General features: G+C 43.6%; 1 protein-coding gene across 3 annotated transcripts in view; it reads right to left on the bottom strand.

Moving 5' to 3' along the window:
- Positions 1 to 1,249: 1,249 nt before the first annotated feature.
- Positions 1,250 to 25,266, bottom strand: part of LOC133059510 (BRD4-interacting chromatin-remodeling complex-associated protein-like) — a 76,747-nt gene continuing 52,730 nt past the window's right edge. For 2 of the 3 annotated variants that reach the window (XM_061146731.1, XM_061146730.1), the window contains exons 6-12: positions 13,448 to 13,553; positions 12,510 to 12,610; positions 10,801 to 10,895; positions 10,082 to 10,227; positions 8,733 to 8,827; positions 6,056 to 6,158; positions 1,250 to 5,097 (exon numbers count right to left, since the gene is read on the bottom strand). In XM_061146731.1, the coding sequence (XP_061002714.1) occupies positions 4,310 to 5,097; positions 6,056 to 6,158; positions 8,733 to 8,827; positions 10,082 to 10,227; positions 10,801 to 10,895; positions 12,510 to 12,610; positions 13,448 to 13,553 (1,434 nt within the window). In that variant the 3' untranslated portion in view covers positions 1,250 to 4,309. The remainder of the gene's footprint in view (positions 5,098 to 6,055; positions 6,159 to 8,732; positions 8,828 to 10,081; positions 10,228 to 10,800; positions 10,896 to 12,509; positions 12,611 to 13,447; positions 13,554 to 25,266) is intronic. The other variant, XM_061146729.1, reaches the window with a different exon arrangement.

Below are 25,266 nucleotides of genomic sequence, written 5' to 3'. Positions count from 1 at the left end.
GATGCCTGGGAGTCCTCCCTCTGTCTATGAAGCAGAGCCAGAGCTCAGATCCAGTGCCACAGATATCCTGCCTGAACGATGCTGCTTCTGTGCCCCAAGATGGTAGAGTTTCTTTCCTTTCCCCTCCCGTTCCCCTAGTAACTCCCTGGCTACTCTCCCACATCAGGTAGTGCTAGGGCCCCTTTCCTGGGACAGGGCCTCTGCTACACAGGGCTCAGGGCTCTAACCATCCTAAGAGGTTTTTCCTCTGTGCGTGCTCCTGTACAACACACAGATTTCAATCCTAACCAAGTAGCCAGATGATCCTTCTCTTTATTCACGGTGCACACCCACTGCAAATGGGCAGAGGAGGGGCAAGCGTGTCATGTTAGACACACATGTCCTTAGCAAGGCGAGAAGCTCGACAGCAGGACACCACTGCAGAAGACATCAAGGGATCCATTCACTGATGTCATTATTCTAATTACTGTTAAGACAGAGGAGAATGACTTCCTCTTTATATATTGATTACTGAGGAATCTTGCTATCCCAACTGCTACCACCTAATGGTGGGGGTGGGGAAGGGAGCCATTAAACCATAAAATAAGGAGGCTACGTATAAATTCTAGGCCCCAAAGAAAAAGGTAAGCAGTCTTAGACCCTTACTCCATGAAGTTTCCACTCTGGTAGTTTTCCTGACCATTTTGGTAAAGTTACACTTGGGAGCGAGGTCAAGAATCAGAAGTGCCCCTGGGGCTGACTTTATAGATATAACAGGGGTTATTTCTCAATATAATTTGGTCAAATGTGTGAATCCAAAGGGAAACGTGTTCATTCTGGAACAAGTCTCATGTCAAACAGTTGTTAATCTTTTTCTTTTTTTAAAAAAATTTTTTTCATTTTTTACCTATCCCTTAGCCTTCTTGTCCCTGCAGAAACAAAAGAAATATAACGACTAAAGGAAACTTCTTGCAGATTGAGACCCATTTATCTAACCTTCAAATGACCTCATTTTTCCTTCTTTAGTGAAGGGCCCATGTGGCAGGAGCCCTGGGAGGGAGGCCTGACATGTACATGACTAAACTTTCTCACTGACCAACTTTAATTGGCAACTGTTTGGATAGGCTGATCAATTAAAATCCTACCCCTTCACTGGCAGAGCTAGTTTTGGGTAACAGGATTTAATAACAGAATGCCCGCTGGACACTTACTTACCCTTTTCTTCTGGGAAAAGCAGCCATTCTTCTTTGCAAAATCAAGACAATCACAGTTGCACATTTTCCCAAATCTTTGGCTGTATTGCAATGGTTGTTTCATTTTGTAATCTCCAACTAAACATTTCCTAACCATGGATTAACAATATAGTTACTGACTGGTTTCTTTTAACAGTATTTATCCAACATAACAAAATAAACTGCAATTTGTTATACTTTTTTTTACAAAACATTTTATAAATATTTTTACAAAATGTATACAAAGCAATTTCAAGTGAGACATACTATACAAATGAAGGTATTTAAGCAAATAAAGCCCACACCACACTGACAGTGAGTGACGCGTCCTCTTTAAGTCAAGTCAGTCTGTAAGGCCTCCCTAATCTAACAAAGTCTACTAAATTCTTCAGCACTAAAATAGTTCTTTTTCGTAATTGCCAGTTTAAAATTTGCTTTATCTTTAGGCAGTACTTAAGGACACAGAAAATCAAATTCTTAATAACAAATTCACACTCTTCCACAACAACAACAGAAAGAAAAAAAAAAAAAAAGAAAAGAAAATGATTTTTGTTACTGAGTACGAGTAGCTCTAAAACTTAACTTTGACTAATGAACCTTAACAACTGAATGTTGGCCATCCGAGGCTGAGCTCTCACCCTCCACCAGAGGGGCCTCGACATGCGAGTTATGACCTAATCACGGGAATAAAATACATTTCGTAATCGTCATTTGTCATTATCTAGAATCTTTCCTCCGTTAAAAGTAAACTTACATACAAGGACACAAAAATTTACAAGTTTCATTTTGGTAAATTAGGCTCTCTGCTTTCTAGACAAGTGTCAAGTCTTTAAAAATCCCTTTAAGATGGCATATTGAAAAGCTGGGACTGGGGTAGCAGGGCAGGGTAGGGAAGAAAAGAGGTGACAAATACACATGAATCTATCTTGTCTCTTAAGAATTCCACTGATTCAGTAATTAATGTAACTCATTAGTAGCCTCCAAGAAGGCTTCCGGGTATAAATTTCCACAATGAGAAGAATTTGATCAGGAGGAACCACCTTTAAGTCTTGCTAGCAATTAGGGGAGCATGAGCCCTAGGAGAAGAGCCTGTGACATCAAGGGGTTCAGAGCGGGTGTTATCCCAGGGCTGCCCAAACACAAAGTTCCAACTGGCAATACCAACTTATCTTTCTAATATGTTACAATATGGGAAAAAAGGGGAAGTCTGCAACTTGGACATTGGCACAAATAAGGAAAACATGGCAACTGTGAAATGGCCCAGATTTTCCGGTTTCTATTGGCTCAGGGGTGGAAGGGGGGAGAAGGTATTTTGCTTTTGTGAATCCTGGTGGTCTCCCAGGATTTCTCTGTGTGTTGGTGGGGGGGACGGGCACTCAGGGGCAGGGAGAGTCTAGGTCTTCTGTTGTTGTGTTTTCTAGGAATCAGAAGCCCTCCTTTCCATTGCAGGCCAATTCGGAAAAGAAATGCCCAACATGATGACAGGGGGTTGTCCTCATTTTGGGGAAGGCCAGAAGTAGATCTTGGCAACGTGTTAGAGTGAAGACAAGTGGGAGTTCCTCTAAAGCCAGAGAGATGGACAGAAGAGATGAGAGCCTGTCCACATAAGAGGGAGGGTGACTGTGTACATGCTGTAGCCAAAATAACCTCTGTACCTGAACAGCCCAGACACACGCACACACGTATGTCAGACAGCACACACGGAACGCCACGTGTAGCGGTCCCAGTGCTAGGGGACACTGACGGTTGCAGTGACCTTGAGAATGAAAGGGACAACAGAAATGGGAGGACCTGGGGCAGGCGTACAAGAAAGGTAAATGGGGAAAGCTCCCTGAAAAGAAATATAAATAAATAAAGCAATAAGTCACATCGATGAACATGAACATGGGCCAAACAGAAACCGTGACGGGGCGTGTCCTTTGGCTCTCCAGTGGGCATCCGGGTCTCAGATCTTTCCTTTCAGTGGTGGGCTGGCTGGTTACCTTTGGTTTGTCTATGTTTTGGTAATGATTGCTGCGGGGGGGTGTGACTACTGTTCTCAGACAACAAGAAGCAGAAACAAGGCCAAAGTCCCCTTAACATTTAAACTGAAAAATTATAACACAGTTTTTAAATGAAAGTGCTTTTGACACTTGGCTATTTGTTGTGGGAGGGGGTGCAAAGAGAGGCTGAATGAAACAAAACCCAGCAACCAACAGAAACATACATTGTATGTTGACTAGATCCAATTGTAGAATGCAAAACGCTTGCTTTTTTCTCAACAGTGAACATCATATATATGCTTTTACATATATACATATTATATTCCTCAAGGCTCGATCCTGGCCTCCCCCGTACACTGTGCCACTTATCTAGTTTCCATTTTTCCTTTATTTTGCCTGGTGAGATTATCTCAAGTCATGCTGTCGCAACTCAAAACAGTTTTCCCTAGATGAAATTCAACGTGGATATGCTGAAGAGGTGAGGCTTTGCTCAGGGAGCATCAGAAAAGCACTTGAACGAACAGGAAGCCCTGCTGTGTGCTCCAGGTGCTCAGGCCGGGGCTGTGGGTCCCAGCGGAGCAGCCGGGGCTAACTGCTCACAGATGGCCGGGGGGAGAGCCGTGCGGTCTCCTGGCCCACGACAACCCCGAGACCCACCCCCCTCAAAGCCCAAATTTGGAGATACAATGGGGATATTCTTTAAAAAGTATCTTCTAACAGTCCTGTTTGATTTTCTGTAATAAAGTCTGTTCTTTTCAAATGACTTATGATTGTCAGAATTTTACCTAGGGCCAAGTATACTGTGATCTCATTGAATTACAGTGTTTGGGAAAAAAAATAAACAAACAAAAAAATGACGATAAGCACTTTGAAAACACTTGAAATGTATAGGGCCTATCAGACTGCTTTCTAATAATGATCAGCTTTACTGAAAGATCTCCCTGTAACCACGAGTATTGCTCTTAAACAAAGAATGGGATTGAAATTAGAAAGAATAACCTGTGATGAGAGATCAAGCAGGCTGGAGACAGGAGACCGTTTCCATTGCTTTTGCCAGGAAAGAATGTAACTTGTCCGGGGCGGGGTCTCGGGGCGGGTGCGGGGAGGACTGCGCTATTAACACTCTAGGATACTATTTACAGCTGCTTCTAAAATAGAGTCAGTTTCTACGACGCCTTCACTGTGGTCCGGGATGAACTTTTCCAGGCAGTTTTCCTGCGAAGCCATTGGAGAAAAGTTGGGGAAATCTAACTCGACAGAGCCGCTAACCGTGGGGTCACTCTGGGACTGCCGCCCAGCCTTTTTGAGTTCCAAAATGTTCTTAAATGTCGTTTCTAAACTCTTAGTGAGCTGGAGATCGGGCTGGGGCTCGCCTGACCCTTTCATGATGTCTGTGTGTAAAACTTCATTCTTTGGAGAATTCCGCAGTGTCTTGTCCTGGAAGGAGCTATTACAGGTCATCTCCAGGTGCGAATCTACGAGGAGGCTTGAGAGTTTGCTGTCAGGACCGTGATCTGCTCTGGATAAGTTTTTCCGGTGGCCTTCAGGGCCGGGGGAGCACTCGCTGCCTTTTGTGGAGTCTCTCCGGCTGGTTTTCTCTTCAGATGCACTCCGGTACTGAGCGGAGCCCACTTTGTCAAATTTCAGTGCTCTGCTGAGGCAGTCGGTTTTTTTAGAAATGTTTCCTTCTGCAGAGACCACGATGTGATTAGGCACTAGATGAAACTGGTCATGATTCGTTGGTTCTGCCAGGCCTGCTTTGCCTCGGTCTCTGCCCTGGGCCTTGGCCGTCAGATGCACAGAACTTGTTGTTTTACCGCCATGCTGGTCACTCCGGCCGAACTGCGTCTCATGGGCAGCTTTATCGAGTTTGAAGGAACAACAGAAATCAGCCTGAAAACCCTCTGCAATTAGGAACGAAAAGCACGTTAATGAAAGAAGGAGACAGTGAGGACGAGACAGCAGCCCCTCAGTGGGTCAGGTGCAAACTGCCCCACCTCACCCTCTAAGTCAGTCGTTCATGTCCAGGAACGTGCAGAAGCACAGTTGGAGGGTGTCCTATAAAAGCAACCTGTAAATGATATATGGAAGTGGGAACCAGAACGGGAAGAAAACTTGTAGGAATAAAAACATTTATAGGATGGTGAAAATATGGGTGAAAATCCATACTCCACAAATTTTTATAATGTTATTGGATTTAAAAATTTCAGAGGCTAGAAAATAGTATGGAGAATACTTTTTTTCCTATTTTTCAGCCATACCGTGTGGCATGCAGGATTTTAGTTTCCCAGTCAGGAATAGGACCCATGCCGCCTCCACTGGCAGGCAGATTCTTAACCACTGGACCACCAGGGCAGTCCTGAGAATCCATTTCTAAAAGACGGGATGTGGGTTGACTCTAGCATGATGCAAACGGCAGGAAGCTGATGGGGTGTTCAAAGAGTACCCACAAGGAGCACTACCATCCATTAGCTTATGAGCAGGGACTGGGCCTCACTGACTCCCCCCAACAAGGCCTGGCACACAGTAAGACAACTCAATAATTGGCTGAGGTTTAGTTGCCTCTGGGAAGGCTTCTGACTTAATTTAGTTCTCAAAAACTAGAGAAAGATTGAGAAGTGTGAGTTTACAGGAGAGAAGAAGATTCAGTTAACAGAATGTAAAATTCCGGTTTGGATTTTGCAGAACATAGACCTTCTCAGAGGATTCATATCCTGCTCTCAACTCCAGATTTTTTCACCCTGGAATCCAGGATCTACCTTCAGGTCTCATACCGCAAGGTCAGTTCAGAAAGTCTCCCCAAAGCCACAGCCCCGGAACCCTGGCAGGAGCTCTCCTCGGCTTTCACTTGACATTTCTTACCGGGGTCTACGAGTGCCAGACGCTTGTCCCGGGACAGAGAAGCTCTTTCCTCCTGGTTGAACATTCTGTCGATCATCACCATCTCAGCGGAGGGGTTGATCCGCTAAAAATGAGAGAGTCTAGTCATTTCAGATGCCTTTTAACAACTGCGAACATCTTGCTGCATTTGGGGGACAGAGGAAGCAATCAGAGAAGAAAATGTGTTTATCATTGACATATTTTTTTAAATTGTATTTTTTGGGAAAAGGTTATATACAACATTGGTACAAACTTCAAAAGGTCCTAAAAGGGGATGTGGAAAGTAAGCCTTCCTTCTTTGCTTGACCTGCGCAATGCCTTGCCCGCCCGCCCAGGGCCCTCTCTGGAGGTGCCCTCTGCCAAGCAGTTTAACAAACTCTTCCAGAGATATTTTATGCACATGCACACATTTACATTATTCATTCTCTATTTTTTGCACACAAATTACAAGCAACTACATGCACTATTCTCTGCTTATTTCCTCCTCTGCTTAATAATATGTCGGAAATCTTATTGTTCAGATACTCTTTTACTTTATATTTTGCTATGCTATAACTGTGTTTTCTTTTGGCCTTGCAGCACAGCTTGTGGGATCTTAGTCTCCTGATCAGGGATTGAACCTGGGCCATGGTAGTGAAAGTGCAGAGTCCTAACCACTGGACTGCCGGGGAATTCCCTATGATCGTGTTTTGTATTAAGGCTTTCCTTAGAATTATTTCTTGCTGTACAGAATCAAATCTTATTTATTCTTATTTAACATAAAAATCATGGCAGACATAATTTGTCCAAATAATTAGTCCATTTGTCCAAATCTGTCCAAATGATCCTTTTCTCATGAATGACAGAGTTAGTCTTTTTGATATCTCAGTTTAATTGCAGAAATGATTGTCAAAGTAAGAACAACTGTTTCAGACTTTGGTGGCACAATTTAAAATAAATATATATAGGTTACAGGTATATCTTGTTTCATTGTGCTTTGTAGATACTGCACTTTTTTAAAGCAAATTGAAGGTTTGTGGCACCCCTGCATTGAGAAAGTCTATGGGCACCATTTTCCCAACAACATTTGCTCACTTCATGTCTCTGTGTCATGTTTTGGTAATTCTCCCAATATTTCAAACCCTCTGGCAGCAAAAAGATTACAATTCACTGAAGGCTCAGATGATGGTTAGCATTTTTAAGCAATAAAGTATTTTTAAATGAAGATATACATATTTTTGTTCTGGACACAATGCTATTGCATACTTAACAGACTGTAGTATAGTGTAAACATAACTTTTATGTGTACTAGGAAACCAAAAAGTTCATGTGAATAACTTTACTGTGATAGTCACTTTATTGACGTGGTCTGGAACTAAACCCTCAATATCTCTGAGGTATGCCTATTTATATATACACACACACACACACATAAACACAAACATACATGTGTACATACATACATATTTACACTATCCTGTATACATATATAATGTAGTTCACCTATTCTTTCAAGGTAAATTTTCAAAGCTGATTTCAAATTAAAAGCCAGCTGTGGACTCCCTGGTGGTACAGTGGATAAGAATCCACCTGCCAATGCAGGGAACATGGGTTCAATCCGTGGTCTGGGAAGAGTCCCACATGCCTTGGGGAACTAAGCCCACATGCTGTTAACTACTAAGCCTGTGCTCTAGAGGCCGGGAACTGAAACTACTGAAGCCCACGAACCCGAGACACGAGAAGCCACTGCAATGAGACATCTGCACACCACAACAAGAGAGTAGCCCCTACTTGCTGCAACTAGAGAGAAGCCAGTACACAGCAACAAAGACTCAGCGCAACAATGACAACAAAAAAAGCCACTTGTACGAGACCAATTTATTAGTCTGTATGATTTTAAAACTGCTTCTAAAATCTCAGATAGACTTGGGCTTTCCATCATTTTCGGAGCTATCTTACTCCTTTCTCTAATTTGCTGTGCTTTAAAATCAATTTTAGTTTCTATTTGGAGGGCTGAAAATGCTCTGCAATTAGGGAGTGCTGATGGCTGCATAGTCTGTGAACATATTAAAGTCCATCAGGTGGTACATTTTAAAATGAAGCATGATTTTTATGACTTCAGTGATCTCTCAACTGAAAACAAGACAAAACTAATTTTAATGTCTGTCACCTCATCTCTTCAGATATTATTCTGAACAACCTTCAGCAGAAGTGCCACCGGTCCGCTCCTGCCTCTTCCGGTTGATGAGAGGCAGTGGACAGCATCGGAGTATGGAGGGGGGTCAGGTGGTCCTGGTCTGAATCCCAGCTCTGCTAATTACAAACTTACTGCCTGTATGGCGTTGGGCAAATTACGTAACCAAGCCCCAATTTCTCACTTGGAACCAGGAAAACAATGGCAGAAATTGAGAGTGATCAGTCATGGAAAGCACAGTGCTTGTATTTGGGTCGGCCAATAAGTTTGTACGGAAAATGTACAGAAAACCTGAACAAACTTTTTGGCCAACCCACAGCTGCTGTTAGTAGTAGGTATAGGCGAAAGCAAGTTTTTCTACAATTTTAAGTATCTGTTCCTTTTCAACTATGGTGGGAAAATGTAATTCCTTGAAGTTTTTGTCTCTGAATTAGTAGCTGTGACCTGTGGAGTTTAAGAAACAGACTGTGCTCAGTGGAACTTTACCATGGCATCCTCCAAGAGCAGGCATCTGTACTTGTTAAGCATAGCTTGGGTCCTTTTCAGGAGCTGAGTGGCAACTGTTTCAAATTCATTGTCAACTTTAAAAAGAGAGAGAGAAAAAAAAAAATAGTAAGAGAGTGCACATCAACCACTAGGTCCTTCATTTCTCCATTTCCTGAGTTTAGCTCTTCCTTGGTTAGACATGATGCTTCTGTGCGGCTTTCCCTTACTGTTCACTGGCATGTGCTCTCAGAAACTCATTTTAATACTAGCTTATTTTAACTCTGATTAGGAAACCAAAAACATAACTCCTTTAAGATCATCTATAAAAGAAAACCACGAAACACAGAACAGCAGCAAATATCCATGAACAGAGAATCATCTACTAGCTCAGGTCACCGAAGCCTCCACTTCCTTCCAAAGCATGAAAATCTGAAACCATTGAGACAATGAGGTCCTACTGTCTGGGCTGGGCAGACCAGGTTCCCGTAACCACACCAACTAGTCCACGGCATCTCGCAGGTCATGGTCTTGTGGCTCTGTCCTCTGTCTCCAAAGGTCTCACAGTTCCCACTCCGCTCTTCTCAGAGCCTCCAAATCCCTATTTTACGCTGCATGAGGATGAAGAGCACCCTGGCCCTCCCAGGGGAGCTCTCAGTGGGCTGATGGCTGCGCTCCCATTAGAGACCCTGGCCGGAGGGACAAGTCTGCGGGCAGCTGGGGGACTGATTCAAGCAGCGGAGGGGGCCTAACGGGGTCCAGGCTGGGAACGGTGGTGGGAAGGAGAGTAGAACTGGGCAGCATGGCTGGGAGAGGCAGCAGGGCCTGGCATCGAAACGGGCTGAGCTCGAGGTGGGATAAGAGGACATTACCTCTAAATGTTTTGCCAGTTTCTGGATGTGGAGCAGTACCTTGGACTGCCTTTGGAACCTCAAAGCTTTTGGAGGGCTACAGTATCTATCTAATTCATAAAGGTGATGCTGACAGCTCAGGGTATGGGTGCACTCAGCCTAAATGCAAGGACTGTGCCTGAATCACCGTGCAGAGCACCTAGCCCAGGGCTGTCCCACCTGCGGCCAGAGTCCCGACAATGTTCTGCATTCACTGCCCTCAAACTTGCCCATAAAATGTCCAGACATTTGGGTACCCCTTCACAGAATGCTGAGAAAAATAAGTCACAATTCTCAACATGGACTGGGAAACCAAGTACATTGGGAAGATGGCAGGTCTGCGATGAAAAAGAGTAATCCAGCGACCAGCTGGGGGCGCCGTGGCTCGGGTTCTCCTGTGGGGCGTGTCCCCGGCAGGTGGTCTGGGGTCAAGGTGGCACTCTGGGGCTCCAGCCTGCTCACCTTTCTTCAGGTCCTCCTCCGTGGGCATGGAGCCCTGGCACACATGGTAGGAGAGCAGCCTCTGCACCGCGTCACTGAGCGACCGGAACTGGCTTTTGTCAGGCGTCACCGCAAGGGCTTGGTCCCTCTGTAACTGCTGGAGAATGCTGTCAGAGAGAAATTGCCGATGGCTGTGTTGAGTCATGTCAAGAAATCTAATCACAACAATTCGCATGCAAAGACAATGAGATGCCCAGGGATGTTATCAAATATAGTATAGTTTTATACTTTGTACATCATGGTGGGTTTAGTTTAGTCTGACCCTGAGTTTAGTCTCAAACTATGACCCTGGCCTCTAAAGCACCATGTTTCCACCAACCATTCAAGCAGGTGCTCACACAGACCCTGGCAATGCCTCACCACTGGCCAGCTAAGCTTATGGTTAACATTTCTGTTCTGAACATAGGGATTCATCAAACCATTCTTCTCAGAGACCCTGAGGCCAATCAAAGGGTATGTGGCTGCTAAGAAGGCAAAGAACTATTCTTAAGAACAAAAGGGTAAGCGTAGGCTCAAACTACATTTGATATATATACACGTGCTAACAAACTAAAGGGAAAGACTTCCAAAGTATACTTTAAAAAATATATAGTATAATGACCCGACTGCTGTTGTCTATTTGTTGAAGGTTAGGAACCTAGAAAAACATTCAAAATGGGTCATTTCCGAAGGGGACTCACAAAGCTCCTTTAGTCAGCTGTTTGGCAGCAGGCCTCTTCTGTCCTCCTGGATGACCATCCACCTGAGGACAAAACACACCTCTTCTTAGTCCCTTCTGTAGAAAACATAAGCAGAACACAGTTCATAAAGGTCACTGTGGCTGCAATCTTCTCAACTCTATCAATAGCACACTCTAAGAATGTAGAATTTGCTATGTTGGAAAACAAAACAAGGAAGTCCCATAGATTCATGCAGCAAAGCTGCACTGTGTCAAGATTATAGAAAGCTGTGCTATCAGCTCCTTGAAGGGATTCACTTGTACCTTAAAGCCTGAATTCCTAGCTCCCTCTACAAACGCTTCATTATATTTTTGTTTTTTCCTTTGGCCACCTCGTGACACATGGAACTTTCCTGACGAGGGATCAAACTCATGCCCCACTGCAGTAGAAACAGAATCTTAACCACTGGACAACCAGGGAAGCCCTTAAATGCTTATTATTATTTTTAATTTGGCTGCACTGGTTCTTAGTTGCAGCATGTGAAATCTAGTTCCCTGACCAGGAATCGATCTTGGGACCCCTGCATTGGAAGCACAGAATCTTAGCCACTGGATGACCAGGGAAGTCCTTTCGTTATATTTTTGAAAAAATAATATTTTAAGTGCCAACTTCATAAACAACTGAAAATTCAGTAGAGAGTCTTTAACTCATCTTCTCAGTGGTAAATAAGGGAGCAAACATATCTGAGCTCTTGTTACATCCAGTCCAGGTGTGTGATCTATCAGAGTATTTCTTAGATCATAGTAAAGAACAAATACTCCTTATGTCAGAACCTGAGAACTGAGCCAGATCCTTCACTGAGTATTCCAGGCAGGCCCAGACGATCACAAATTTCATTAAGCTATTATCTGGTAAAACTGATGGAAAAGAAACTAAGGCCTTAAAAAATGGAAGACAAAAAAATTTGTTTCTTCTTTTTTAGACCAGTGGATGAGTTAAAAGACCATAGGGTTTGACTACTTCATATACTCCGACAGGGGAAAAAAATCTCTAGTATAACTAAGAGGAACAGATCCACTTTTGATAAGATAATGGTCATTATCATTCAACAGTAAACTACATTTTTTGAGTGCCTATGATGTGCTGGCTGCTGGTATATTATTTTTTATATTCAGAATCATTTTTATTTTTAAAAGATAAATTTTTGCACTGTTTTATTTAATAAGTACTTAATATTTTCACATGAATACATTTTCCAAGAAAAATCAGAATGGAATTTTTCAACTAAAATGTAATTCAAAGGCTTTAAATTATTGTTTCTTTAAACAAATGTATTAATATATTACTATAATTTATTTTGGGACACATTCTATTTACTTTTTCTCTTGAGGATTAATTTTTTCTTTTTAATTAAACTTTCTGTTTTGGAGTATAGCTGATTAATAATGTTGTGATAGTTTCAGGTGGACAACTGCTGGTATATTATTGATTCATGAGGAAATGATAGCACCGAAAGTATGTAAGGAATAGATGCATTCATCCTAGAAACATCGACATTACAAGACCTGGCCCTTGGGGAAGGTCTTCAATGAGTACTTTTGTGGGCACACAGGGCATCAGGGTTGACTGTGCAGACGATGCCAGAGAGCCTCTAGTAAGCAGAAGGGGATGTGACATTTTCTTTCAATCACACTGAACATTAAGAAGAAGCCAGGCAAACTGTCTTCTACCTGCACCGCTGGCTGGCCAGGAGGTGATCCAACGACTTTTTCCTGTTGGGGCTGTGTAGTTCCTAAGGACGCTGGTATAACTTTGCTTCCAGAATCCTGCCCTATTAGAATGAACACATGAGACAACGTTCAACAGAAACAGTAAATCAGGCCCGGCAGGTAACCCCTAGAGTCCAATATACACACATTACTGAACTTGTTGAAATAGATTTATCATGGATGTTGGCTATGAGAAAGGAAAGCAGGAAGTACATTTATCTACCAAAGTGCAAAAAGCAGAGGTAAGGGTTATGAAAGATTATTTAGGTAATACATAGAAATAAACACACATAAATGGTAATAAACAAAAGCTGTCAAATGCTACAGTTTCAAATCATCTAAGGTCTACGGAATAGGCCTCAAGCCAGTGATCTGTCAGTACCACCGAACCTCCAAATACTCACAACTTAAGGAAAGGGAGGCCCAAACAGGGGACTGGCTACTAGTGTTCATAGTGTCATCTTTTCTAGTACTTACTGAGCAGTGTGGGTGTTCAAAGCTTAGAAGAAATGGGAGACATGACCCATGATACTTTCTGTCTCAGATGGGTGAATTCTAAATATACCTATACAAAGCAATGTGAGGATAGCTGCAAAGTCACATGTGCCATATAATACTATTTTCATTTTACTATTTTCAAAATACTAGATTTCACTCTTTCTAAGCAGCACACTTTTTGAACATAATTTAATAGAGATGTTTTAATTTCTCATTTTTTATATAAAATGATGGCACAGATGCAACACGGTATATAACTCAGGTGGAAGGGATACAGAAAGCAGGGAGGATCAGAGTGAAGGTGAGGCGGAGTAGAAGAGATGCAGGATGACGGGTGTGCAGAGGGTGTCCCCTGGGAAGACGGGCATGGATTGAGGAGAGCTCACGGCGGGGCTCCTGACCTGGCAGTGCGGTGCTCAAGAGGCCTGGCATGGGTGCTGGCCTCAGGCCATCTGTGGTCTTGGAAGCAGAAATGGGGGAAGTCTGATTCAAGCTTTTTTTCTGAGCCTGTGAAAAACATGGCCGAGATGGAAAAATTAAATCCACGATAAAAGCTTTAAAAGATCACTTAAAATGCCAACCAAGTCAGTTAATGAGTCTCCTGCATCACCTTCAGGTTAGATTATAAAACAACTGTTCCTGTCACATTGGGAGAACTGCAAACAGTACCCTCTAAAGTCTCCAGGCACGCTGAGTCTTCTTGACACCAGTCAGGGATGCAGAGTTTATTGACACCAGCTGCTTTCTTGCTCCTGGAACTCCTGTGTTCATGGTGTTCAGATGCAAAGCTGAGCCTGGAACTCAGTTTCTACCCCTCAACAGTTTCTAGCTTCAGGAATGCTTTATCACACCTGCAAGGATTATGACCTTGACTATGCGGGGTCTGCAGGAATGCTGACCACTCAGTCAGGACCTAAGTGCCAACCCCAGTCTACTGTCAACACTTGCTATTTGCTGTGTAGATGATCTGAAGCACCTCTCCCCCTGCTGTCTGGGAGGTCTTGGGTTCGTGAAATGGCAGCCTCAGGTGGCAGGTAACTGGGAAATGTAAATTCAGCTGAATATTAGAGCAAAATATCACTAGAAAAATTAATCTGATGTTTAAACTGTTATGTGCTTTTTTGTAAATAAGGAAGAGGAACTGGGTGATGTTTAAGGGCTAACAAGGTCTTTCTAGCTCTAAAAAATCTGTTATCTCTATAATGCATTTAAAGTGATAAACAGTTTCTGGGCTTCCTTGGTGGCTCAGCGGTAGAGAATCTGCCTGCAATGTAGGAGACACAAGTTCAATCTCTGGGATGGGAAGATCTCCTGGAGGAAGGCATGGCAACCGACTCCAGTATTCTTGCTTGGAGAATCCTATGGACAGAGGAGCCTGGCAGGCTAGAGTCCATAGGTTCGCAGAGAGCTGGACACCACTAAAGCGACTGAGCACAATAAAGGGTGGGTTTCTCAACCACACCCAATTTTTAATCCTTTATGTCATGACTATTTCACAGTGCAGTAAGTTTTCAGTTTTCCCTTCACTTTTATATTTTGTAAACCAGCAGATGATTTAGTGTAATCATCTCCATGGATGATGACATGTGACTTTGGCCTAAGAAAAAGTTTCCCACCAACTGTTCACGTGTGGCCGCTCACACAGAACTGGGTCACTAGCCAACTAAACCAGTGAACTAGATATGTTAATATTTCTGTTCTAAACAGTTAATTATGCTAAACAATGATCTATATGGCTCCTTTTTCTAATAGAAAAATGGAGAGGGATTTGACATTTTCCAAGAGAGATTGGAGGAGGTCATTACAAAGATGCAAATGGTCACCTTGCTCATCTTTCCATTAGCAGGGAAGCTTGGACCTACATCTCTTAAGTCTACAGGCAATATTCATAGTTCCTGGTCAGAACACCACAGGGGAGAACCTCCCAGTCCTCACAGCTTCCCCTGGAACATAACTCCACACTCTCCTATCGCAGAGAAGCCACAAGGAGGAGATCCATGTTGTAGGGAGGCCTGCGGCTCTCCTCACAAATATCTCCAGCAGACAGACACTAAGGGCCACCTGGATCTAGTGGTTAGGACTCTGGACTTTCACTGCTGTGGCCCAGGTTCAACCCTCGGTTGGGGAACTGAGGCCCTACAAGCTGCGATGTGTGGTCAAAAAAAAAAAAAAAGAAAGAAAAGAAAGGTGCCACTTTGGATAAAAACACAGATAAAAGTTGGAAAAATGTGGTCTAACAGGGTAAGGCTATATTCTAGATGGGACTCTGAAATAACGAGATCAATAGATGAACAGATGAACCAGAAGGAATATGTTCAAATGACCAAAGTCCTCACAGCAGTGCTGGCAGGACACAACATTTTTGGAATTTTCTTCAATATGCCTAGTTCACATGAAACAGAAGAATTTCATCCTTATTCTTAAGAGCATACAACTTTGAAAAACTGAACAAATAAATGGCACTACACAGCCTGATCTCCCAACTTACTTATCAGTCAGGACCCTAAATGACTCTTAGCTATTAAACAGACAAATAAAACAAAATCCATGCATACGTAAGTAGTAAAACTAGGGAACTCTCCAGTAGTTCAGTGGCTAGGACTCCGAGCTTTCACTGCCGAGGGCTCAGGTTTGATCCCTGGTTGGGAACTAAGACCCGACAAGACGTCCAGCACAGCCAAAACAACAAAAAGAAAGTAAAAAAGTACATAAGAAAAGCAAGGAAGAAATCATCATAAAAGTCAGGAGAAGGGCTGGGGTTAGGAAGGCACACAGAAGAAGGAGGTGGTTTGTGGGAGTACTGATAACATTCTATTTCTTGAGTGGTTCCTCACACAGGTATTTGTTTATAATTATTTGGTTACTGTACATTTATGTTTTATTTTCCTAAATGTGTATGTGTGTTTTTTCATAACATAGAAGAGTAACAAGGAAAAAAAAATACCCTGAACAATCTAATCTAATGTCAAAGCTGCTTTCCAATTGTGATGTTGGAGGAGACTCTTGAGAATCCCTTGGACAGCAAGGAGATCAAACCAGTCAATCTTAAAGGAAATCAGTCCTGAATACTCATTGGAAGGACTGATGCTGAAGCCAAAGCTCCAATATCTTGGCCACATGATGCGAACAGCCAGCTCACTGGAAAAGACCCTGATGCTGGGAAAGAGTGAAGACAAAAGGAGAAGAGGGTGACAGAGGATGAGATGGTTGGATGGCATCACCGAACCAATGGACATGAACTTGGGCAAATTCCGCGAGATAGTGAGGAACAGGGAGGCCTGATGTGTTGCAGTCCATGGGGTCGCAAAGAGTGGGACATGACTTAGCGACTGAATGACAATAATAGCAAAGGGAATAAATTGCTACTGTGTCTGAAAGCAAGGCTTCTATCTGCAGGATTCCTCTCGTTTGAGCAGGTGCTGGTATGAGTGTTTTACAGGCCTCCTGCCCACCCGAGTAGGGGTTCAACACTTGCATCAGTGCATTTTCATCCTCCAGCTACTGCTGGTGCTGCTGGTGCTGTGTCCCTCCGCTGGGGACTGGAATGATCTCCCCAGCTGGTACACTGGGGGGTAACATGGAGGTTGGGTGGGCCAGGTAGGGCCAGGGTAGTGGGGGAATGGCAATCCACCGGGAATGTGGGCTACACCTCCATTCACCAGGTCTGTATGTTTGGAAAGCTCTGCTGCCCGACAGGCCCGCTCCATTTCCAGATGTTACTGGTCGCTCCCAGTCCCCTGCTTTTCAGGGCAGGATTTCTGTCTGGTTCACTGCTGAATCCCCAGCACCGGAAGAGGGCCTGACACTACAGCGAGCACAGGGTGAATCACTGTTAGATGAACACGAGGGAGTGAATTCCACAGCAGCGTAAGTTATAGGGGCCTGTACTTCCTCCTAGTCCAATGCCCTCCTCAGCAGCCAGCAGCTTTCTGCCATTCCCCTCCAATTTAGGTTGCCCCTAACTGACCATCTTTTCCAGAAATAAAATTTATCATTCTGGTCTTTTTTTCCTGAGCTCTAAGGAGAAAACTTCCTCTTGAAATATATTTTCTTTACAATAAACTATTGAAGGCTATTTTCTTGAGAACTTGGCTCCAAGAACTCAGATCACATCAGTGTATGATTTTAACTCTTTAGATCCTGCATTATCTTGATACCATGTGAATATAGAGAAATCCCCCAATGAATCAGAATACCGAATCTAGCCCTACCCAGCTCTGTGGTACACTTTGTAAGAAGCCCACAACAAACTAGCAAGATGATAGTCACCAGGCATCTGCTGAATCAGGGAGGCCCCTGGGAATCTTCCCAGCCCACACCCTCCTCTGGGAATTGTCCCCCGCCACAGAAATGGGGTGGAGCCGGTGTGGTGGGCACACAAAGGATGTGAAGAGCTAGAATCCAGGGCAGAGGAACCTCTTCTTCCTGTGGAAAAGTGCCAACCCTGCCAGTGAGCAGCTTCTCTCTCCTAGGGGTGCCTTTCTTTATTTCTACTTCCCTAAAGGGGGCACGTCTTCCTAATTTGAACAAAGACTCTGTACATAGCAGCAGAGGCCCCGTGTGGCTGCTTCCTGAGGTCACCCATGACGGGCTCCTCTGGTCAGGGCTGACTGAACCACAGGGGTGCCAATCAGATGCTCCTTGGAACTGAGAATGGGGGGAGCGGGAGGGGTACCTAAGAGCAGTAGTTCTCAAGTGCAGGTTTATAGCCTAATTGTACCATGATCGCCTGGGGGCGTTTCTGAAAGACAAAGTTTTGGGGTCATATGCACAAAGATGGATTCAGAAATCCAATGTGGTGTTTAGGAATCTATTATTTAAAAGAGCTCTCCAGGAGATTCTGATGTATTCTCAAGTTGGGGAAACCACTGCACTTGCCAGTCTCCGTTTTTCTTTTTTCTCTTTTTCCAGTCTCTGTTACATGGTTGGCAAATATTGTGACGTTGGCCTGGGGTGGCCATTTGGGGCCAGAAGGGTGAGAGGGGGCCATGAAGGAGAGAGGCAGGCACATGCCATCTTGGAGAGGCCAAGGAAACAGCAGAGAGCCTAGTTCTGACCCTTATAAAGGAGCTGCACTCCACGAGATGTTCTTCTTTTTTTGCTAAACAAGTTAGAGTGAGCTTCTGATAGTTGCAACCCAAAGTACCTTGACTAAGACATTTAGGCGTTCACTGTATATACTATACTACGGTAATCAAAGACAGGGGCTGAAGGATACTGCTACAGGCCTTGCCTTCTGAACATTTACCAGCCAGAGAACACTCAGGCGGGCCCAAACATAGCCCACCAGCACACCAGTCATGGTGGCCGATCTCAGGCCCTTAGGCCTGACCAGTAACCCTTTATTTCTCTGGCTAGCTCCCCGCTCATTTTCCACGAAGGCTATTTCATTGTCTTCAAACCTGTAAGCCAGGTGAGAATTCATTCCACCTTCTACCATCAAAGATATGACCTCACCTGATCCCCAGTCATCCCTTCCCCCCTTCCCTGTTACAGTGGAAGAAGCATCTCCCCCTTTTTTTCTACAAAGAATCCCACTGATGTCCTGGAATTCATGTCCTTCTTCTTCCCAAGAGCTGTGGAAAAAAGGTCAAGTCTTTCCTGTATCTTATAAAAATCACCCGCCAGACTCCACACATCTGTGGAACTACTACTGCAGGGTCAGTTACTGTCATTTTTCTGGAAGTTGTCCATGCTCATCACCACACTCCTCATCTCCCCTCATCTATAATCTGGCTTCTGCACAAATCACTCCATGGAAACAAATGTTACCAAGGTCAACAACTGCCTCCCTGTTGCTAAATATGTCAGAAACGTTCCCATCCTGACTTCCGCCAGCCCCTCAGTGACACTCAACTTTATGGACCCCAGCTATCCCTGCCTGCCTCATTTTCCTTTCTTATCTTCCAAACTGCCAAGACCTTTTGGTTTTTTGGAATATTCTGAGTCTCGCCTGCGGACTTGTCTTTCTGTGTCCACCCTCAAAGTGTTGAAGTGCGTTAGGGTTCTCTTCTGGTCACTCTTCCTCTCTACTGACACACTCTTCCTGATGCATTTCCTCCACTCTGGCCGCTTCCATCGTGATATACACGCCAGTCAGTCCCACTTCAGCTTGCATTTTGCCCTCTGCTTCAGCATATGGAGCCGTTTCCCATACAACTACGTTGTCACACAAGTACCTCACCCTTGACAAACATCCTAAACTAAACTCAGAATTTCCCTTCAAACCACGACATCTTCCCCTGTTCTCTATTTCAGTGAACCTGGGTGTCACAGTCGGAAATCTCAGTTCAGTTCAGTTGCTCAGTCGTTTCTGACTCTTTGTGACCCCATGGACTGCAGCATGCCAGGCTTCCCTGTCCATCTCCCAGAGCTTTCTCAAACTCATGTCCATCAAGTCAGTGATGCCATCCAACCATCTCATCCTCTGTTGTCCCCTTCTCCCACCTTCAGTTTTCCCCAGCATCAGAGTCTTTTCAAATGAGTCAGTTCTTCACATCAGGTGGCCAAAGTATTAGAGTTTTAGCATCAGTCCTCCCAATGAGTATTCAGGACTGGTTTCCTTTAGGATGGACTGGTTGGATCTCCTTGCAGTCCAAGGGACTCTCAAGAGTCTTCTCCAACACCACAGTTCAAAAGCATCAATTCTTTGGCGCTCAGCTTTCTTTACAGTCCAACCCTCACATTCATACATGACTACTGGAAAAACCATAGCTTTGACTAGACAGACCTTTGTTGGCAAAGAAATGTCTCTGCTTTTTAATATGTTGTCTAGGTTGGTCATATAGCTTTTCTTTCAAGGAGCAAACATCTTTTAATTTCATGGCTGCAATCACCATCTGCAGTGATTTTAGAGCCCCCAAAAATAAAGTCTCTCACTGTTTCCATGGTTTCCCCATCTATTTGCATGAAGTGATGGGAACAGATGCCATGGTCTTAGTTTTCTGCATGTTGAGTTTTAAGCCAACTTTTTGGCTTGAAAAAGTCGGAAATCTGTATCACCCTTATTCCGCCACTCCAGCCAATCAACCAGAAATTCTATCTGACCTGCTTCAAATCCAGTTCACGCCTCGCCACTTCTACTGCCACCCGGGTGGAGTCGGTTTTCACTGTCATGCTTAGGTTGTGATACCACGATGGCTCTGTGACACAGCATCAAGGTCCCGTGCGATTTAGTGTCCGCTTACCTTTCCCACCTAAATCTTCATGCCTCACTTGAACCTGTTCTCCTTCCCCTGCAGAACCATATTCTCTTCCCTCCCCAAGGCCTTGCACTTGCTTATCCCACTGCCTGAACATTCTCAACTCAGACCCTCTTGTGCTGGATAACTTGCTTTTCCTTTAGGAGGGCTCAGTCAGAAACCACTATTTCATGGAAACCTGCCCCATCTGGGTGAGAGGCTCCTTTCTGGAGCCCGGAGCTCCAGGCTGCTCCCACCAGAGCACTGAGAATGCTGGTCAGCTTGTCTGCCGCCTTCTGCCCCGCAACAGCCTGTCGTAGCCCTGGGACATGGCCCAGGGCTGGCCACGCAGGTGCTGATACACTGCTGAATGAATGAATCAATGAAGGAAACAGTACAGCGAGTGATTATGTACCTCGTGGGCAGTGTAAACAAAAAGTGCAGAGAGGAGATCAATGGATGGTGTGAGAAAGGCTTCACTCTTTTAGAAGCCTGGATACCCTGATGGAGGGGAAGCCATCAGGCCAGACAGGAAAGGACATTCAGTGGATACCCATCAGCAGAGGCTTGGGGCTCACGAAGAGTCTGGCCTGTTTGGGGAACCATGAGGGGTCGTGCCTGGCTAATCTGAAGAGTTCAGCTTAAGGGCTGGGCTGGGGGTTTGTACTTTTCTCCTGTGCAATGAGAAGCTCCCAGATGATGTGGTTTAGGTCACCGAACAAATGTTTTGGGAAGATGAATGTGATGGAAACCACACTTTGAGAAGAGGCTGAAGGCAGATTAATCACTCAGACAATGGTGACAGCCCCCTAATGATAATACAAATGGGCCTTGGGAACCGTCTACCTATTGGCCCTTCTTCCTGTTTGCACTTTAGAATCGCTTGGGGAGCTTTTGAAAAATGCTAATGCCTAGAGCCTTTAATCCAGACCATTTAAGTCAGAATTTATGGGGGTATCCATATTTTTACAAATCTCCCCAGATGATTCTATGGCTTGGCTAGGGTTTCCTCATTTTCAAGAGAAAACAAGGGCTCAGAATTTAAGATATGAACTTAGATCACAAAACCAGTCAGTGGCAGAGGAGGACCTGCAAGTGAGCTCTGATTGCTATTCCAACTCTTGTTTTCCCCATTATATCGCTGCCCCTCTTAAAGTCTAGCCCCAAGTACGGATGTAGAAAGGAGAGCAATGGGAGACAGCGTGGTAAGACAGTTAGCAGGTGAAGTCTGCCTTTATAGCAATTCGCCCATGCTCTGAACCTCCAACTCCTTGATTGCAAAATGGGAACAATGATGCTACCTATGGTCCCAAAGTAAGGATTAGAAATAATACAGATAACCCCTGCATGTACCAGTTGTTAAAATATTATTACTTTCATTGTTATTGGGAAGAACGGATATGAGACATTCAGAGAAGAATTTGTAGGATTCAGTAACCTATTAAAAGTACAGAAGGAAAAGAAAAAAGCAAGAACATCTAGATTATGAAGTCTGAGTGTCTGAGGATTCGGTGGTTCCATGGTAAGGTAGGCAGGCTGAGCTGGATGGGGAAGGAATTAGAAAGGGGCAGGGAAGGCTGGAGACTTCAGTGGTGACCACTCCTGGAAATCTCTCACACAAAGCTGTCAGGGAATTTAAGATCTACTACATCTATTAGTGATCTAAAGAGAGTTAGACTTAATTTGTTTACTTTTGTTTGACAGGTTAAACTCTTGCAAACTGCACCTCTTTCATCAGTGACTTGTGAAATATTAATCCATTCATGGGAAAGCCTAAGTCCTGTAAATGACTCTTTGCATGAAGAGATTTAAATTCACAGGGCTCCTTAGAGAGATGACTGATTCTAGGTGTGAGGCAAGGAAATCATAAGACATGCCTACAATGTCTTGTCCCATAGAGTGCTCAAAGGAGGTGGGGAGGTGACAGAAGTACAGAAGCCATCTTAAGTAGGCCTCGCCTCCACTGACCAAACTGGGGACAATTTAAGCATCAAAAGAATAAAGAAAGCAATAGATTACAACATTAACTATGAAAGAAAATACACAATATTTTAGAGAAATACACTAAAAAATTAGGAGATGAACTTATATGTCTCGATTAGCTTCAGAATAATACTGGGCAGGGAAGCCTGAGTCAGGTATGGATAACACAGAAGCAACCGTGAGTGGGTGAGCCCTGAAGCTGATTGAGCATGAGGGTTCAATACACTATCTTGTCTACTTTTGTTCATGCTTCAAGTTCCTCACAGGGACTCCCCTGGTGGCCCAGTGGTTAAGAATCCACCTTGCAATGCAGGGGACATAGGTTCATCCCTGGTTGGGAAACTAAGATCCAATACGCCCTGGAACAACCAAGCCCACGCGCCACAACTACTGAGCCTGCACACCACAACTAAGTCAGTGCATGCAACGATAGATCCCCCATGATGTGATGAAGATCCTGCATGCCACAATGAAGACCTGATGCAGCCAAATAGAGTAAATAAGTAAGTAAATAAATAAAATAAAATCCCCCATAAGTAGTTTTAAAATGAATGAAAAAACCAACTATGATGTCGGGACTTCGTCCAGTGGCTAAGACTCCACACTGCCAATGTACGGGTGCCTGGATTCAATCCCTGGTCAGGGAACTAGGTCCCACATGCTGCAACTAGGACCTGGCATAGCTGATTAAATAAATTAAAAAGAAAAAAAAACAACTATGATTTCATAGTGTTATATACACACATACACATATATACCGGAGAAGGCAATGGCACCCCACTCCAGCACTCTTGCCTGGAAAATCCCATGGACGGAGGAGCCTGATGGGCTGCAGTCCATGGGATTGCTAGGAGTCAGACACGACTGAATGACTTCACTTTCACGCATTGGACAAGGAAATGGCAACCCACTCCAGTGTTCTTGCCTGGAGAATCCCAGGGACGGGGGAGCCTGGTGGGCTGTCGTCTATGGGGTCGCACAGAGTTGGACACGACTGAAGCGACTTAGCAGCAGCAGCAGCACACATATATACACAATGTGAGAAGAAGAAAAAGCTCTCTTTTTTGGAAAAATCTCAATCACTAACAGTAGATAGGATAATTAGAAAATCATTTTGCAATCACTAATGTAATATATATCAGTGAAGTCAATGGTGAAAGGCTGAGAAACAAGAAGGTCACATAGTCCCAAAACACCGTCCCAGAGATTATGTCTTCCTTATACTGGAATAAGATACTTTTGAATACCTCGAGGAGAAACCTGGCCAGGGGCGGCATGGGAACCAAGTGATCACCCATAAAGGGGACAAACAAACGTTATAAGCCAGCCACTCGGCCAGAATCTAATCATGAGGAAACAATCAGTCAATGCACTGGGGGCCACCCTTGAAACAACCGATCCAGGCTGCTGTAGCCTCAAGAGACATGACAGTAAGTGATCAGAGCGAGGCATTGTCATAAAGGGCATTGTCATAAAGGGCGTTACTGGCTCAACAGGAAGAAATCTGATATAATGTTATTATACAAATGTTAAATTTCCTGGGCATGATAGTGATACTGAGGTTGTGTTGAAGACAGTCTTTGTTTTTGGGAGATACTTGCTAAAGAATTTAGTGGTCAAGGCTCATGCCATTTTGCAACTTACTTTCAAAATAGTTCAGAGGAAAGTGTGTGTGTGTGTGTCTGTGTGTGTCTGTTTGGAAAGAGAGAAAGACATCCAGACACAAACAAAACAAATGCTCCAAAGCATAAACAAGTAGTGAATCTCGCTGAGGAGGTTCACTGCACTCTCCCAACTTTTCCGTAGTTTTGAAAGTTTTCATAAAAGAAAAGGTGGGGCGGGGACTTAAGTTCACTCGTTAAGAAGCTGGTAAAACTAGAGGCAACTGGGTGGCTGGCGACAGGAGGAAGGAAATTTTTCACTGTAGTACACAACTTTCTGTACCTTTTGAATTCTGAACCAAATAAGTGTATTTTGATGGCAAAAATAAATACAGTTTATATTTAAAACCCATTTAATATTAACACTTTATAGTATCAAAACTTGCTAAATGAAATTTCCCCAAGTAGATAAACCTTGAAAGCCCTTGATGATGATATTTTTGTTCCTTACAATGTTCTGTAAGGTAATTTATACAGAAATTATAAAGTAAAAGAGTCACTGTGCTTCTGGATTACCTGGGAGTGTAAATGTTAGATGGCACCTCAAGACTACTTTTCCAGCTTGTGCAGCCTCCAAGGTTATGCCCTCCTTATTCCAAAATACCTGATGCTTTAATTGTTCTGGAAAACCTACAGCAGAACACATGGAGTATAATGCAAGATTGAGTTCCCAATATTCTTTGACATTAAAAGTCACAAAAAATTGCTTTGGAGCTGCCGGAATATGCTTCTTGTTACCTTTGGATAATTGAAACTTCGGGGAGTTAGAGAGAGAGATTTTTTTCCCCCCTTCATTGAAGCATTATTGAAAAAAAATGAAAAAGAAAGGAAATGACCATGCTGTGGCTGATTATGTATAATTAATTATAATAAACATAAAGTAGACCAATATATACAGATATCATGAGATCCTCAAGTTATCTAATTAAGTAAAAATGCATATGGTAATGAGTACGGTGTGTTGCAGAGTTAAGTGCATATGTGACGTGTGCTGGGTATGCAAAGGATGTCTCTGGGCGAAGAGAAAGAGAAAGAACACAGAAACACTGGTGGCCTGTGGTAGGGAAACCTGGAAGAAGAGGGCTTACTTTTCATTCTAAGCTATTTTGGAACTGTTTCTAATTGTTACCAATGGGAAGTTTTATTTCTTAAAAAAATGCATCAATATGTTGATAAATGCTTTCCAGGTATCACCTCCTCTAGGCGGGTAAATTTTTTAAATTAGAAGAAAACAGAGTATCTGTAATTCCACCATCCAAGGAACTGCTGTTAATGGAGTAGTACATTTCCTTTTAATCAAGTTTCTGAGTGTTCGGTAAGCAAGAGGGTTTTCTACTTTCTACTTCATCATACTGTCTTTCATCATTTTTCTAAAAGAGAAAGCAAATTGCTTAT

This window comes from Dama dama, chromosome 7, assembly GCF_033118175.1.
Source record: "Dama dama isolate Ldn47 chromosome 7, ASM3311817v1, whole genome shotgun sequence".
NCBI lineage: Eukaryota > Metazoa > Chordata > Mammalia > Artiodactyla > Cervidae > Dama > Dama dama.
The sequence above is the reverse complement of the archived record's forward strand: the minus strand, read 5'-3'. Positions and strand labels throughout refer to the sequence as shown.